General features: G+C 36.8%; 1 protein-coding gene across 2 annotated transcripts in view; it reads left to right on the forward strand.

Annotated features, from left to right (window-relative positions):
* Nucleotides 1-5,555: 5,555 nt before the first annotated feature.
* Nucleotides 5,556-17,290, forward strand: part of PIR121 (transcription activator) — a 38,492-nt gene continuing 26,757 nt past the window's right edge. For both annotated transcript variants that reach the window (XM_087119573.1, XM_087119572.1), the window contains exons 1-3: nt 5,556-5,798; nt 5,984-6,056; nt 16,014-16,078. In XM_087119573.1, the coding sequence (XP_086975699.1) occupies nt 5,745-5,798; nt 5,984-6,056; nt 16,014-16,078 (192 nt within the window). In that variant the 5' untranslated portion in view covers nt 5,556-5,744. The remainder of the gene's footprint in view (nt 5,799-5,983; nt 6,057-16,013; nt 16,079-17,290) is intronic.

Consider the following 17,290-nt stretch of genomic DNA (forward strand, 5'->3'; position numbering starts at 1 on the left):
ACCTCACGAACTTCTAACGAGGTAATCGAAGCTGCTTTACCATGTGTTTGAAGCTCGAGACAAATACATTCTGACTTGACTAACTCTCATCTTCTTTTACAGTTCAATCAGGTTCAGGGGAAGGAGCAAATAGAACAGACCTTGTTCAAGAAGGAAAAAAACACTTTAGCCTAAAGAGTCATTTTATATAAATCAAAATAATTATCATTAAAAGTCATCTTAGTCACTACCACGATGCTTTCTCTCTCAATATCATTCTTTATAGCTTGATCTTTTATAATTTTCTTAATATTAGTCTTTGTATCACTATCATCACAATGAAAGTGACCACCTAAATCACATCTGAAACACCTTACAAATGTTTAAAAAATTATTATAGTCATACAAGTCATTTTGTTGCTTTAAAATTATTCCAAATCATTTATTTGGAATTGGTTAGGTACTCATCTATTTATATTAGATTGAAAGATTCATTGTTCATAATGAGTAATGTCCTCAACATTTAAAAAAAATAAAAAAAAAATATTGAGAAAATCTGCTAATCAATCAGTAATTTTCTTGTTTTCGCTCATTACAATTTATCAAAGTCATAGGTTACCAAACATCCTATTCAAAAATCTATAGGTTAAATTCATTTCAAAAATGAATTTAACTCCAAATTTTTTGTAGATCCATTCATATCCTATGAGTTTAACCTCATCAAGAACATCGACCATCGCTTGGATTTTATGACTTCAAAATATTTATCCTTTGTCATCATCCCTCGTAACTATTTTGAGGGGAATAAGCCTTCAAATTGGTCATCTAATATGACAATTTGAATTTTAGTAGGATTGAATCGGTTCATAATTCTCCCACTACGATGAGGCTTATCGAATTAATGACTAGGATTCGAACCAAATAACGTAAAGAAATTTGGCTACCCATCGTGCGCCTCCAGATTTGAACCCACACACTCATCAACGGTTGACCAACCCGAACACGCCACATGGCAGCATCAGAATGCGCGTGCTCCTCCCTCAGGCGTGTCTGTGCGCGTGTGGAGTCCATCTCTAGCGCGTGTAAACTTCTTTTCGGTCCATTCGACTTGTGTTTGCCCGATGTTTATTCTAATTCCCATTCTAACAAAAATTTTATGTGAATTAGAACCTAATTGAGGAAAATCAGTATTTTGGACACCCTATTTGTGTAAAAACGCTAAACAAAGGGCGCGCGTCAATCACGTATGTCACCATACAGAATTAAAAAAAATGCTTGTAGAATTTGCTTGATTGCATGCTAGTATATTGAATAGATTTTGTATGAAAAGAATTTAGGATGTATGTCTATCAAGTATATATATATGCATAATGCGAAGCAGGTTGGAAATTATGAGCTTTGTGCTCCAGATGTTGATGAATGTTATCGCCTCGTTGAGCATATAGGTTTATTTTTTCATGAATTAAATACGTTGATTCTAGAAAATTGTTATGTACATACTCGGTTAATTTCTATGACCCATTATTATAACTAAGTCTATGGATTTTTGGTTAGAGTGACAAGTATAACCTAACATTTCCCTTAGAAGCCTAACAAACCACCACGACATGCGAGCCACCTTAGGTGTACCCTTAGGCTGCAAGTGTATGAACGGTGTCATAGCTTCGTAGGGGACCAAGGGTTCTTGATTAGAATCCATTGCTCCTAGCCATTTTGTATGGGAAACGTGAGCCTACGTCGTATAGACTATTTAGCTAGATGGGATAAGGGAGGGGTAGCCCCTTCATGATGAGGGGGACTATTATGGACCTACGTGGTTGCAGCTCACCTCCTATGTAAGATACCAAGTAGTCTCATAAGTCATGTTTGAGGTAGCTCCTCGTAGGTCACCGGTCATTCACAGCTCGACTTAAGAAACTCTTAGGGTATAAATGAAAGGACGAAGAACCAAAATAGCCCCAAGGAGATTATACCATAACCGAACGCCTAAAGCTAAAGAAAAGTCCATGAGAATTTGTTAAGCCTAGAATGTGATGAGGTGGCTTACTGTATAATTTTTATACCCATCCCTCTTTTCCTATCTTTTTCAAGTGTTTGCAGGCTATGGGTCGAGGTGGAGGAGCATTCGAGAGCTATACAGTCATAGAGGGAGTCGTTCTGGAGCGTAAGTCAGTTTTCAGTCATTTCGAAGTTTTTTAAATTTCCTTTTACCTTCGTAATCCCTTTGCAATATTTGAAACAAAACCTCTTTTTCTATTATTTTAAATTTTATTGAATTTTTACTATTTATTCTACTTTTCACTTATTTTATTTTTAATCATTCTCGCTTTCGTCTTTTTGGTCACCGTCCGAGTTTTGAAACTTAAAAACAGGTGAAACTTACAAGCTCAGATGTCTTCAAGATCCTTTTCACGGCCTTCTTGAAGCCCGTTTCCTTCAACTTTTTTAATAGGTGCCAAATTGAGTCTAATTTCAAAAATACTAAAAAACTTTTATGAGAACTCGTCTAAAAACAGGTGAGTTAATTTAATAAGTAAAGGTCAACTAGGCGAAGTGAGCCGTTTAAATGAACCACCATGTTAGCATAGCCTCCAATCTCCAGTTGTTTGAAGAACTTGCACTTTGAGCTAGTTTTTGTGTTCTAAAACTCGAGCTTTTCTCAATGATTTAGTAGCTATTTTCACTCGATTTCTTGACGTAAAAGTAGGCTGCTCGAACATGACTTAATCAAAATTTTGGATTTCTTCTTTACTCTTGGTCAAGGCGCTCGAGAGGTTACAACCTCTCGAGTTCTTCACCAAGCTTGCTCCTTATCTTGCCCTAAATTTAATATTATAAAACCCATCATATGAATCGGAATGAATTTTGGAATCAAAATTTGGAATTTTCTAATCTTCAAGCTTCTTGAATTTTAACAACTTTTAGCTTTTGGTTTCTCCACCGAAGTTGTTCTTCTCCTTACCACGAAATTGTGATTTTCAAAATTCTAACCCGAAACTTTCCATGAAAATTGTGGGCTTTTCTTTGGTCATGTCTCTTCGAGCGGTTCATAAAATAAAAACATTCTATCTTAGCTTTAAATTCTTTTGAGATAGGTTAGAAGTCTTAATTTTAGTCGAATAAAAAAAAAAAAACACCAAAATTTGAAAATCCTTATCGAAGAGCTCGAAGAGTAAATTGTGTTCCACACATTTTTAACCTTCGTTCTCTTCACAGGTTAGATTCCATTAAATTTGCCTAAATTTGCCAAATATCTTTTTCAAAATTTACTCAATTTAGGGCTATTTTTGTAATTTACCTCTTTTTAAGGTTACTTTTGTAAATTTAGTCTATAGTGAGTGTTGTCTTTGCACGTTGGACTTCATGTGGTTAATTTCAATTTTACCCTTTAAGGGCTACTTTTCCAAATTTGCTAATACTTGTAGCTAACTTGAACTTATCCAATGTTTTATTTTTTAAAATTAGCGATTGAATTTTGAATTTTTATTAATATTTTTTAAAATTAAAAGATGTATTAGATAAAAATGTATTAAAAAATTTCGGTTGGTTGGATTGGTGACCCGAATAATCTAAATAGAGTTCATTGTTCAACCCAACCTAACCATCTATTTTCAGGTTGGGTTGGGTTCGGTTACCCAATTGTCTTTTTAAATTTATTTTTAAAAAATTCTACTCATCCTAACTCAGGTTACAATAATAATTAAAATGTCATAAAACTCAAATATCAATCGTTCACACCACTAACATCAGCTACAAACGTCAAATATTCTTAACTTTTATAATAATCTTTAAAGTATGGTTGAGTTGGTTTGCTACCATTTTTTCCGATCAATTGATTTGACCCGACCTAAAAATATCCCACGAACAGAAGTGAATTTTCTATTTTTTAAAAATTTAACTCGACCCAAATTGAAAAACAAAAATGTAATTATTAGTCTAATTATCATATGAACTTAATATAATTTAAAAAGAGAAAAAAAAAATGTAGAAGTAAAAGGTACCCAAAGTAGAGAAGCCTGATGATTAATGGAAGTAATTAGCAAGAAAAATCAAGAACATAATTAGTGGAGTAAAGTTGCAGCAATCCATTAGACAAAAATAAAACCAACCAACAAATTAAAGTTGGTTTGCTGCAAATTCACTCAATTCTCACTTAGCTTTGCACCATATCATCATATCATTTGGTACGGTAAATTTAAATTCGGACCTTTTCCTAGTATGAGAAGATCGGGAAGGACGCACCTCCGGTGTACTAGTTATCGTGCCCACGGTAAACACTGGGTAGCCAAGTACAGAGTCGATAACTGCTGAAAGCATCTAAGTAGTAAGCTCACCCCAAGATGAGTGCTCTCCTATCCCGACTTCTTCAGAGCCTCTAGTAGCACAGCCGAGACAACGATTGGTTCTATTCCCCTGCGAGATACTAAAATTTTAAATTTTGTGTTCGATAAGTTTTTTAAAAATGTTTAATAAATTTTAAATTTTTCATTCAATAAATTATCAAATTAAAAAAAAAAAAAAAACTAATGTGCATGCGCTCTAACACTAACTTATGTTAATCGAGATAGATACGGACTTTAAATTTTATTCAGTATTTGTAGTTTGTCCGTTCACTCTTAATTTTTATTTATCCAAATTTCTAAATTATATTATGTCATTTTGAATATGCTTGCACACGTGCACGTGTAGATACACACGAAAATTAAACGACATTAAAAGTTATCTATTAAAACGAAGATGAAAATGTAACGTGTCGAGAAATTGTTCCTCTCACTATAAAAAATTTTGCGCACAAATTTTTTTACGAAGTCCATAAATCATCATCCATAAAGTTTAAGAGTATTTTTAAATTATTTTAAAATTTTAAAATTTTAAAAATATTTTTAAAACAAAGTATTAATGTTTCATGATATCTACCTATTTATTTTTAACTTTAATAATATTTTAAATATTTTGTAGTTGAAAATTATTATTTAAAATATTTGTTTAAAAAATGAGCTCGAGTAGAAAGTATTGATTCATTTATCTAAGGGCAGAAATTATTATCCTAGGTCGGAATAAGTTGATAGGATCCTTTTTTTTACCGGGGTGTAACTCTAATTAATTGACGCCTGCGAGTATGACATGGGTTACTTCAGTGCCGTAGCGCCTGGTACTCGAGCCATAAGTTGATAGGATCCCTTTTTTTACCGGGGTGGATGTAACTCTAATTAATTGACGTCTGCGAGTATGACATGGATTACTTCAGCGCCATAGCGCCTGGTACTCGAACATTGGCTCGAGGTATTTTCTCTACCTTTCTTACCTTGAAAAAACAGGGGCACCTTACGAACAAATAACCATCTTTCGGCTAGCCTCCTCCGTCCCTGGTCGATTCCTTTTTTTCGTCTTAGCTTCCACCTTTAAAACACATATTTTTTTTTTTAAAGTTTAATAATATTTTAAATATTTTTTTAGTTGAAAATTATTATTTAAAATATTTGTTTAAAAAATGTTTTTGAAATGATTTATGAATTTAAATATTTTTATGTATATATATATAATTTTAGTTTATCGATTTATTTTGAGAAAGGGCAACGATACATTTTCCGGACCCAAATAATTTCTTGAAGAACACTACCTCAACTCAACTGAAATTTGGAGTAAAAACAAAGAAATCAACGAAGAAAGAGTTTACCGAACCAGAACGATTTCAACTCAGATCCTTAGCTACTTATGATCTTAAACGAGACTGCTTTCTAGATCTCTCTTTGCTTGAGTCCTCCATGGCTGTCCCCGTCGAAGAAGCCATTGCTGCGTTGTCCACATTCTCCCTTGAGGTAATGCTTGACCAGTTTCAGAAATTATCATTTGCTTGTTTTATTAATGGTTATTTGATTTTCGATGCTTTACTAATCGATTTCGTGAGACTTGTTTCAATTGTTCAGCTTTAATATGTTTTGGTCAGAATTCTGCTGCAATTTGAATGCTTGCATTTCTTACATTTCGACTTCAATTCATGTAGGATGACCAGCCAGAGTTGCAAGGACCTGGCGTTTGGGTGTCAACTGAGAGAGGCGCAACTGAGAGTCCGATAGGTATGTATTTTTTGGAGTTGTGTATGGATATCGAGCATCTAGATTTAGTACGGCTATGATTTTGGAGTTGAAAAGAATGCCTGCTATTGAATGATACCTTTTCTATTCTTCAAATGTGGGCGATCGTAATAGAAACTTTTTACTGGAACGGAACAGAGGAGTTGTGGTGATTGTATTTTCAATGACAATTGCTAAGGATGGACTGAGAATAGAGTTGGAATATTATTGGCTATTGAAGTCCTTTATGTCCTCAAATTAGGGCTGACTTTATTGAGGCAAGCTTCTGTTGTCAAGGAACTATGTTGAGAGCTGCCCTCATACGAGGCCATCATCTCCGTTAACCTAGTATCAGTTACCTGAGCGAATTAGCATGTTCATTCTTTTGCTCATTGTTGCAAAGCTCACACACACATTTCGATGAGAAACAACTTCTGATTGATTTAATGAAAAAGAAACAAGTACGCAAGAAATCAATATAAGAAATGGGACTCAGATGATTCAAAAAGTGATTTAGAGTGTGAAAAGAATTTATTGTTATAATATATGTTATTATGTATAGTCGTCCTCTTAGTTTAGGGCTCTCATGTATACCTATATACATACACATATATGTGACCCACTAATATAACATACAACCAAGTATTTTTCCAATACTGTGTACATGGTATGAGAGCAATATCTAGAGTTTTAGAATATTTTTTTTTCTTTTGGCGGTTAAGGTTCCTTTTCCTAGACATAGGGCTAGTATATGAAGCTTGGATCATCACATTAGAGTGACCATTCCTCAACACCGCCCACCCTAAGAGGAGAGCCATCATTTGTTAGAAACACCCGCGTGTGAGTTACATGCGCTACCCAACAGATCTATCTCCACTACCACGAGCTGATGTGTGAAGGCGCATAGGTTGTTTGAATCAACTTCAATCAACTGAGTTTGTTTCGAGTTGTGTTTTTCAACTTGTTCGTGTGATTGGATTCGACAAAATCTCTTGAGTTTGTCTTGGGTTGTGTTGTTTGCATTGTGGTTTTGTAAATATTTGCAGTTTAGTTTGGTTTTCTCTTTGTTGAGCTTTATCTTCAGTCTGTCACTAATGACTGAGATGAAACAGATGGTGGTAACTAATGTAGCTCCCTTTACTTCCAAGATCACATAACATATGTTAAATGGTTCAAATTACTATGAACTCCAAGGACACACTCTCCCAAGGTCTTGTTGGTATTGGCCTCTTCGAGGAGACTTGAGACCTTTGCTCTTTCAACCTTGTCTTGTTGGCAGACAAGACACTTCTTGATGTACTGCATTATGTCGTATCGCATGTTCGGCCAAAAGTTTCCCTTTTTCACTAAGGCATACTTAGGTTGCTGCCCAGAGTGACTGACCCATAAAGTGTTGTGACATTCTTGGATGAGTTTCTTTTTGAGATCTCCTGCTTTTGGGACATAGAACCAATTACCTTTCGTCAGCAGAAGGTCCCCTTCGATCCAAAACTGTCTTGTCTTTCTGGCTTTAGTTAACTCGACAATGGGTTTGGCTGAAGGGTCTCTTTGTAGGTGTTCCTGTATGATATCTCGCATCGACCCGTTGTTCTTACTGGAATGAATGTGAACTAACATGCATAGGGCCGCAGGTTTGCCCTTTCGACTCAGTGCATTGACAACTTGATTACTCTTTCCTGCTTTATGTTCGAACCTGAAGTCGAACTCAACTAATTTTTCTTGCCACTAGGCTTGCTTTGACGTCAATTTTGGTTGGTCAAAGAAGTGGCAAATGACACTTTTGTCTGTCCTCACCACGAAGTGAGATCCTAGCAAATATTGCCTCCAGACTCTAAGACAAAGGATGGGAGCTAGCATTTCTTTTTTTGATAATGTGTATCTCCTTTCTGTATTGTTGAGTTTTCGACTTTCATAGGCAATGAGGTGACCTTCCTAGACAAGGACACTCCCAAAGGCAACGTCGGATGCATCCGTCTTTATTTCAAAAGGCTTAGAGACATCTACCAAGTTGAGGAGAGGGCCCCTCGTCATGGTTGCCTTCAGATCTTCGAAGGCCTTTTAACATTCATCTGACCACGACCAGGAGTGGTCTTGCTTCAGTAGTTCTGTTAACAGGGCGACTTGCCTTGAAAACCCTTCAACGACCTGCCTGTAATAGTTTGTCAATCCCATTAAGGATTGTACTTTGGTTATTGAAGCAGGGGATCTTCCACTCTTGGATAGGTTTTACCTTATCGCTATCCAGGCTGGTTTTCCCTAGGAAGTTAATACATTTTTGTGCAAAGGTACATATCTCTCTTTTCACGTATAGTTGGTTTTGCCTCAACTTTTTAAAGACTAAGTGCATATGTATCTTGTGTTCCTCCAATGTGGCACTGTATACAACAATATCGTTGAGATACACCACGAAGAATTGGTCCAAGTACTCGTGAAAGATTTGGTTCATCAAGGTATAGAACGTAGCTAGAGCGTTTGTCAAGCCAAAGGACATCACCATATCTTGTCACGCAAGTGGTTTTAGGTTCATCTCCCTAAGCAATATGCATTTGGTAGTATCTCAGTCCAACTTCATGAAATATTTGGCCCCATGCAGCTGGTCAAATAGGTCGGTAATAATCGATAATGGGTATTCATTGCGTACTGTCATTTTGTTAGGGCCTTGTAGTCACACAAACGTACTGTTCCATCTTTCTTTTTTTGAAACAACACAAGGGACCCCTTTGGTGCTTATGTTGGACGGATGAACCCTACAACCAATGACTCATCTAATTTCTTCCTCAACTCGACTGGCTTTGGTGGAGCCATCCGATATGCATTCTTCGTCGGGGGTTTGACCCCTGTTAGGAGTTTGATTTCATGATCAATGCCCCGACGAGGTGCATAATCATGTAGGACGTCTTGAACTTCCTTCGGGGCCGGATTGGTGGTGGTTACCTATTCCACCAAAGGTATGGTCATAAATGTGGGCTTCTCTTGAGTGAGTCCTCTCTTGAGTTGCAGGGTGAAATTATCAAGTTGCACGACTATTTGATGCTTGCGAGTATTATGGTAGGATTACAATCAGTAATTACTATGCACTTCGCCAATGGTATTGGGATAACTTTGTGTTCAAGAAGGAAGTCCATCCCAAGTGCCACGTCGAAGTCATTCATGCGAACCACGACTAGATCCATTTCTCCAGACCAAGCCCCCAATTTCAAAGACTCTCTTGAAGACCCCAATAATAGGTAGGGCCTCTGAATTAATCGCTTTCATTTTTCTAGTCTTTCTCTATTCGAAGCCCAATCTTCGGGCTTCTTGGTCTTAGATGAAATTATGGGCCGCGCCCAAGTCTACCAAGGTGCTTCTGCTGGGTCACATATTTATCAATGCGTTGACAAACATTAGCCACTTCTCTCTCACTTCTTTCGGATTGATCTTCCTTTGAATGACCGATAAAAATTCAACACTCTTATTCTAGGAGTGTGATGGTCTTCCTCTTTTTCTGCTGCCGGTTCGGCTCCTGGGTCATTACTCATCTTCCTTTGAATGACCAATAAAAATTTCAACGACCACATTTTAGGAGTGTCGTGGTCTTCCTCTTTTTCTACTGTTGGTTCGGCTCCTGGGTCATTGCTCTCTTGTACCAATAGTTGGAGTGTTCTGAGGGATGCTCGGTGAGGGTAATAGGAAAGTTAGTTGGGGCTTTTACACAACATGCATTGTAGTTCCTTTGGGGGTAAGACCCTCGAGATGGACCAGTATTGGTATTTTAAGGAGGCCTATCTATTCCCTCCATTCGATCTGTTGGGCCGTTCAGTCTTTTGACCTGTTAGCTTATATGGTTTGCCCCTAGAGTTTGGGGGTGGGAGGCGTGTTTCTTCTTTGGAAACTGGTGTCACTCCTAAAGTTCATGAGTCTTTCTGCGGTAGCAAATGCAACTGCAAGACCTTGCACCTTTTGTTCATATAATTTTGTTCTCACCCAATGTTGCACTTCGACAAAGTAGAATACTTTGTCCTTGGATATATCTTTAATGTCCAACATCAAGGTCGAGAATTGCTTTACATAATCTTTGATTCCTCCTGTGTGTTTCAATTCTCGCAGTTTTCACCTTGCTATGAACTCTACATTTTCGGGGAAGAACTGAGTCCTCCTCAACTCTTTCTTGAGGTCTTCCCACCAATTTTATGGTGTATAACCCGCTTTGAATGTTGTTTACATTCGAATGCCACCATAGTTTTGCATCACCTACAAGATACATTGTGACCAAGGTAACTTTGAGTTCTTTTGAGTAGTTGAAGACGGAATTTTCGAGTTCCTTTGCATCCCGTTTCCCTTGAGTTCTGGGATCTTTAGTTTGTTGAGGCTAACTTAAGCTTGACTTCGGGTTTGATTCTCTACGGCCAGCATGATCAAGTTCAATTGGGTATTCATTTCAGCCATCTCTCCCTTGATGGCTTCTATTGTTGTCAATTTGCTGAAATGTTTCAGCATGGTCCTTTGTGTAATGTCTAGCTCTTCGACACGTCCTTCCATGTGTGCGATAGAACTCTTAGTGCTACCTTCGCGTTCTAAACTGTTCAATCGTGTATCTCTTTCTTCTAGGGAGTCAATTCTGAATATCAGTTCTTTGATTGACAACCCATCCCGGCAGGTGCCCATTGCGTCGATTTTATTGACTTTTCCACTCAATCCTGTCACTCGACCTTTCAAAAAGCAGACAGTGTTGAAGATTTCTTTTAAGAAGGACATGTCATATTCGATCTCAGTGAGTTTCTCAACTTGCGACTTAGCCAACTTCTTTAGTGCCAACATCGTTTTGGTCTTTGATGCCACTAGAAGCTAACGAAGCTTTAATACCACTTGTCACAATCACACTTTCTAGACAACAGACTAGCGATTGTGCGAGGAAAGTCGGACTTTGCGGACAATTCTAGTGTATAGTCGAGCCTCAAGCCATGTTTTGAGAGAAAATGTTCTAGAAAACATGGGCGAGGAAAATTGTTGCAAACAAGTTGAAATTGAGCATTGTGAAAGTCAATATTTGGGCAGGGGAGATTACAATACTTGTTCGGGGGAGGTTTAATGACTACTTGGTCTCCCTGTAGTACATTTTGAGGCAATTTAGGTCTGGCAGGGCTTGACATGATCTCGTCGAATAGCCATACACCAGAAATGAATTAAGAAAGTAATACAACCCAAAAACAAGTAAAAGAGGTTTGACGTGTCGTGGGCATGCGACCATGGGCAACAGGTTCTGGACAAGCATGACCATGAGACCAGATACCATACCTACATCCTCTTCCAAATGGATCATAGACTTTGTGCTACAACCCATATAACAAGGTAGTTTTCGCTTGGCAGGCATATCAACATCTTCTGGATCTATCACCCATAAATTAACACCATCTCTCTTTGTCTTCTCTTTTACCTTTGCTTCAACTTTCTTTTAACTTGATTTTTGTTAGTAAACTCACTTGTTACAACTATTTTGTTTTCTTTTTTTCCTGGCTATTGCTTGTCTCAAAATCGTACGACGAAGAAGATTATTGGTAAAGAATATTAAATCGGGGATCTTTACATTTTTTATCACCAAATATCAAAAGTTGTGGTCTGCTATGGAGTTGGACCCCATGTGATTCAAATTTGCCAAATTTCATCGTCTTAGTTCCAATCCTAGAGTCAATAAACAAGCTAATGCTCCTTCGAATTAGTTCATTTAGACATTCGGGGTTCATGTCCAATCGTGTTTCAAATAGGATTTGGATATTTTGTTACTTTGATTGACGATTATTCTCGTTTGACTTGGTTATATTTAATAAAAAATCCTTTTGAGTTACTTTCTTACTTTTGTGCTTTCCATGCTGAAATTGAAGCTTAGTTTAATGTCTCTCTTTAAGCTTTGCGCACTGATAATGTTGGTGACTATTTTTCTCATATGCTTGATCTTACGTAAAAATGGTGTTATTCATTAATCTTCATCTATTGATACTCCATCCCAAAATGAAGCTGCTGAATGAAAAAATAGGCACGTACTTGATTATCCTTTCAAATGCATGTTACAAAGCATTTTTGGGCCAACACAATTTCCATAACTTGCTTCTTGATTATAGAACGCCTTTATCTTTTTTTATTGGTGAGATACCTCGTTGTGTTCTTTTTCCAACAAAATCTTTGTTCCTGGTTGCACAAAAACTATTTGGTTGCACTTGTTTGGCTCGAGATGTTTGTCTCATCGTACCAAGTTAGACCCCAAATCCTTGAAATGCATATTTCTTAGCTGTTCTCGTTAAAAAAGGATATCGTTGTTATTATCCTAGTCTTAACAATGATTTCTCCTGGTGTTACATTTTTGGAAGATATGTCTTTTTACTTCATCACTATGTGGAGGATGTCAATTAGATTATCTCTCTAGCCTATTCCCCTACTCCATGTTCTTTAATTTCTATTCCTCCTTGCCCACCCATTACTCGAGTGTATTCTAGGCGGCCACCACAACAACCTTCAGGCACGTGTCCTATGCCAGTAGTTTCTTTGACATTGAGCTTCCCATTGCCTGTTGTGAAGTTTAAACACGTGTACTTAGCCTACTTCTTCATTTGTTCTTATAACCAATTGTCATCGCCCGAATTCTTTTATTACATCACTTGATTCTACTTCTATCCCTAACTCAGTTATTAAAAGATCAAACCAAAAATCGTTACAATAAAAAATTGTGAATGAAGACTTAAATGACAATTAAATGTAGTTTAAAATTTAAATGGTGCATAAAACCCAATAAGTTATTGCCCACGAAATCAAGCTCAATATTAAAAACGACATTAAAATTAGCCCATTTAAGAGAAAGAACCACTAAAATATGTTTCCCTTCCCCCTCCCAGGCTTCTTTCTATTCCCCTTCAAAGTCTCTTCCCTTCTCCCTTCACCCCTATCGTGCTTTCCTCCCTCTCTAGTCGTTCGTTTGATCTTCCTCCCTTCACCGCCTCTTTGCAGCCACCATGCTTCTGACCAACACTGCCGTTTTTGACCAATGTCGTCGCCGATCGGCACTCTCCAACGTCGCTGCTGATCACAAAGATTTGGATTTTTTTTTGTGTTTGTGCGTGTCCTAGGCGTCTGTACATGCCCATCACATATTTGTAATTATAAAAAAAGGACACAAATTTTAATGTGTCCGACACTATTTGCAGTGTGCGTAGACGTATTAGTGTTGGACACGTGTCTAATGTCTCAATCGCACTCTTGCAGCAACGGGACAGCGATTGTGCAGCACTTGTTCTAATCCAGCGAACAAGTCAGCCCTGAGAAATCCAGACTTCGCGGATAATGTTGGTGTATGCTCCAGCCTCGAGTCACATTTGCGAGAAATGTTTTAGAAAACGTGAGCGAGGAAATACGTTGAAAACAATTTGAAAGAAAACAATGTTATAAGCTAAAAGCGAAAAGGCAATAACAACGGCTTTGATAGCATATAACCTGGGTAGGAAGAAGTGACAACTAGTCATATCCCCATATAGTACGTTTTGGGGCATTTTAACCTTGACGGATATAGCCATGGTTTTTGGTGAATGATCATACACCCCCATATTGAGACAACAATAATAGTAAATACCTATCTAATATGAAAACAAACAAAAAGAGGTTTGGAACGGGCGTGCGGCCATGGACAACATGTCCTGGACAATTATGACCAAGACATCCGTCATGCGACTACAGTCAATGCATCTTTGGACAAACATTGCTGTGACATCTAACACAAACATTTTGTAAAAAATATGTTTGTGCTTCCTAGTAGGCAAGCATGGAAGCCTTGACTAAGAATAATAAAATTACAATAAAGGACAAAAGATTAATAAGCTCCAATATTCACATTTATATATAGGCCAAATCGGTAGATTTAAGAGGTATTGAGAATTTAAAGGCGTGGAATGAGACTTTGTTGGCTAAGTGGTTGTGGTACTTTCCTCAGAGTTTGGTATCTTATGACATAAGGTTATGGTAAGTGTGCACCCATCCTTATAATTGATTATTTGGCGAGGTCTAGAGAGGTACTATCTAAAATCGCTAGAAAGCCATCTCTAATCGGCTTCCTTTCTTCCCTCACCCTGTTCATGGCACAGTGGGCTATGGGATGGATATTCTTTTGGGAGCCTAAGTAGTTGGTGGATAGACCCTGCTGTTTCCTTGATTATACAACTTGTCTACTATGAAATATCATTCGGTGACTTCTATTCTTCCCACCTGTGGGAGCTCTTGTGTTTTCTAAAGCTTGAGGTGTAATAGCCTTTTGAAGCTTAAGAGCGAGGCACAACTTTGTTTTGTGAGGTGCACGATAGAAAAATATAAGTTAATTTTAATACATGGAGACAAATAGTATGATGAATATTAAGATGATGCAAAAGTTAAGAAAATAGAGCTTTTAATTGAGATTGTAAGAATATTCATGCATTTCTTCCTTCAAATTGAAAAAGTTAAAAAATGAAAATAGGAAATGAGGCTTAAGGTGTTGAGGTGCACACCACAAGCATTGAGGCGCGCACCTCAATTGGGCTTTTCATTAAGGGAACCTTCTTCATGAAGCAATGTGCAGAGGCTGCATTCTGGGCTTAAGCGTGCCTAGGAAACCCTTGTTAAAATCAAGGAATTTAGTAAAAAATAGACTTGTATACCATGTGTTTTGTACTCAGTATTTAAAGAATACCCATCGTACTCACAACTCCATCCAAGATGAGATAAATAGGGATAGCGAAGAAATAGGCTAATGTACATGTGTGCTTACCTTTTACGATGGAAAATACGAAACTCATCACTTAGTCCTGTATTGGATGTCTTAGAATATTCTGATATTGGACGTGTCTGAAGGTTGCTGTTGTGCTGCAGCACAACTTCTTTATCTTAGAAGATTGTTTGTACAAAAAAAACCTTTCAAAAGTAAGTTCATTGTTTTTGTAAGTTCTTTTATTCCTTTCTTGCCAAGTAATCTAAAAGAAAGCCCTAACAAAGTGTATCCACAACAACTTCTTTTCCTTGCTTAAGTGACGACCCAATAACACAAGGGTGAGGAGAAAATATGGTTCATGTGGTAGAACCATCAACCAACCAAAAGCTGAAAGCATTTGGTTCCATAATCTCGATGCATACAGGAAAAAAAACAAAAGGGTGGCTTTGACTTTAATCAATGGCATTATCTTTTGTTAAAAATGGGTGTTTGACAGTGGTGAGGTGGACTCGAAGTCAAACCCTATATACTTTGGTAACAAATTCAGTTACAATACGTCAAATCTCATTTTTCCCTAATTCCATTATTCCTTTTGCTGGATACTTTATTCAAGATTTCTGTTTAAATTAGCAAGCATTTATATTCCCTTGTAATTCCGTTATTTTACTTTACTGTTTTATTGCTTTCTTTTGTATCTATAGAACATTAGCCTCTTTTCATTATATCAATGAAAAACTTTGTTTCTTGTTTTTTTAAAAAAAAGGTCAAATGTTATAAGACCAAATGAAAGTGCTTTATCCTCGAATCTTTTCTGATTGAAGTTTTAAGTGAAGCAGTATATTGAGTTCCTGTTACGATTCCATACATTCAAGGAGGTGGTAGTAGAATTCAGCTGAAGCATTTAACTATATATCTTTATATTTTTGATGTGTTTCAATTGTTTGAATTGTTGCTGAACGTGGTGCGCCTGTTTTTTTCCAAGTATTTTATATTAGTAAAATTCTCTCGCTTGTAGTTGATGTTCTCAGATAATTAGTGTTAAATTTATATTATTGCTACGTGTAATGATCCACGACTGACACTTAGTTATTTTCGATTCTTGTAATTTTTTTATTTGAGTTTATAGTTTGAAGATCTCTCATCCTCCTTATGTTCTAAATATTCATTTTGTTATAATATATTTTGTTTTTCTGTATAACGGCATCCTTCAATATAAGATGATTCATTATTACGTAACTGATATAGAATTTCTGTTGCAGAGTACAGTGATGTTTCCGCATATCGTTTATCTCTAGCAGAAGACACCAAAGCTCTCAATCAGTTGGTATGCTGTTTTACTTTTCATGTCAAATATTTAAGTCTATTCTTTTATCTGTGAACATTAACTAACTTTTCATTCATAAAGAAACGTGGCAATGAGTTTTCCAACCCCCAGATGTTCTTTCCTCTCTCATCCCGTTCTTTTACCGCTTCCTCCACCACCTCCAACCTCTAGCTTCCTCATCGCAGTTTGGTCTCAAGCTTAGTGGCTTCGTCATATTAGTTCATTCAAATAAGTTTTTAGCTATGAAAGTGCAAAGTTGTGAGAATAATCTGTTCTTATCTCCCTTGTTCTGAATTATTTGCATTGGTTTGAAAGATATTGGTTGAAAAATGTTGTTCAAATTACTACACGATAAACTCTAATCACATTAAGTGAAGTCAAGTTTTATTAAAGTTGGACTCAAGTTGCAATTAATGCCACGTTAAAGAAGAATCAAGCTTCATTTATGCAGCAATGGATTCAAGCTACTTCAAGTGAGGTTTCATCATTCTTGGATGGTTACAAATTCTTGGATGGCGGATTGAAACCTACTATTTTCATATTTATGGTGTTTCATTAATATATTTTTAGTTTTAAGATTTTTTATTTACTTTTTATGTTACATTTTCATAATGGCTAATTATGGTCGTAAAGTACGAAGGATACAACTCTTGCAATACCTCATATAAAGGTGAATGATATCATTTTGAGGCTATATAAAGCTACGTACGTTGTCTTTGTAAAGAGAGACTTGAAAAATGTGGTAAAAAGAGCATTTGTGCTTTCTTTTAGCTTAGAGCGACGTTTCTTTGCAATTCTATATAACTTAGGTTGCATGCTTAGAATTATTTAAGCTTAATTTGATCAATCTTATTTGTGGATTGATTCAAATCTCAAACAAGTTTTATTGTCTTGAGTTATTTGATCAATAAGGCAATCCAAAACTGGGGGACCACCTCGACTCCTCTCTTCTCGAGAATTCATACATCTCTTATCAATATATGGACAACTATCTCTCAAGCAGAGGTTTAGGTTCGGCCTTAATGGAAAAATAAAACGGGGCACCTGACAACGTATCTTCACAAACCAAGAACTACGAGATCCCCCCTTTCATTCTGGGGTGACGGAGGGGTCGTACCATTCGAGCCTTTTTTTCAATGCTTACTATTTCTTGGGTTGATTTCTTATCATTTTAGGGTTTTTGGATATTTTAGATCTAAAGGTCTTTTTTTA

This window comes from Cucurbita pepo, chromosome 18 (assembly GCF_057944985.1).
Source record: "Cucurbita pepo subsp. pepo isolate OVF chromosome 18, ASM5794498v1, whole genome shotgun sequence".
Classification (NCBI taxonomy): domain Eukaryota; kingdom Viridiplantae; phylum Streptophyta; class Magnoliopsida; order Cucurbitales; family Cucurbitaceae; genus Cucurbita; species Cucurbita pepo.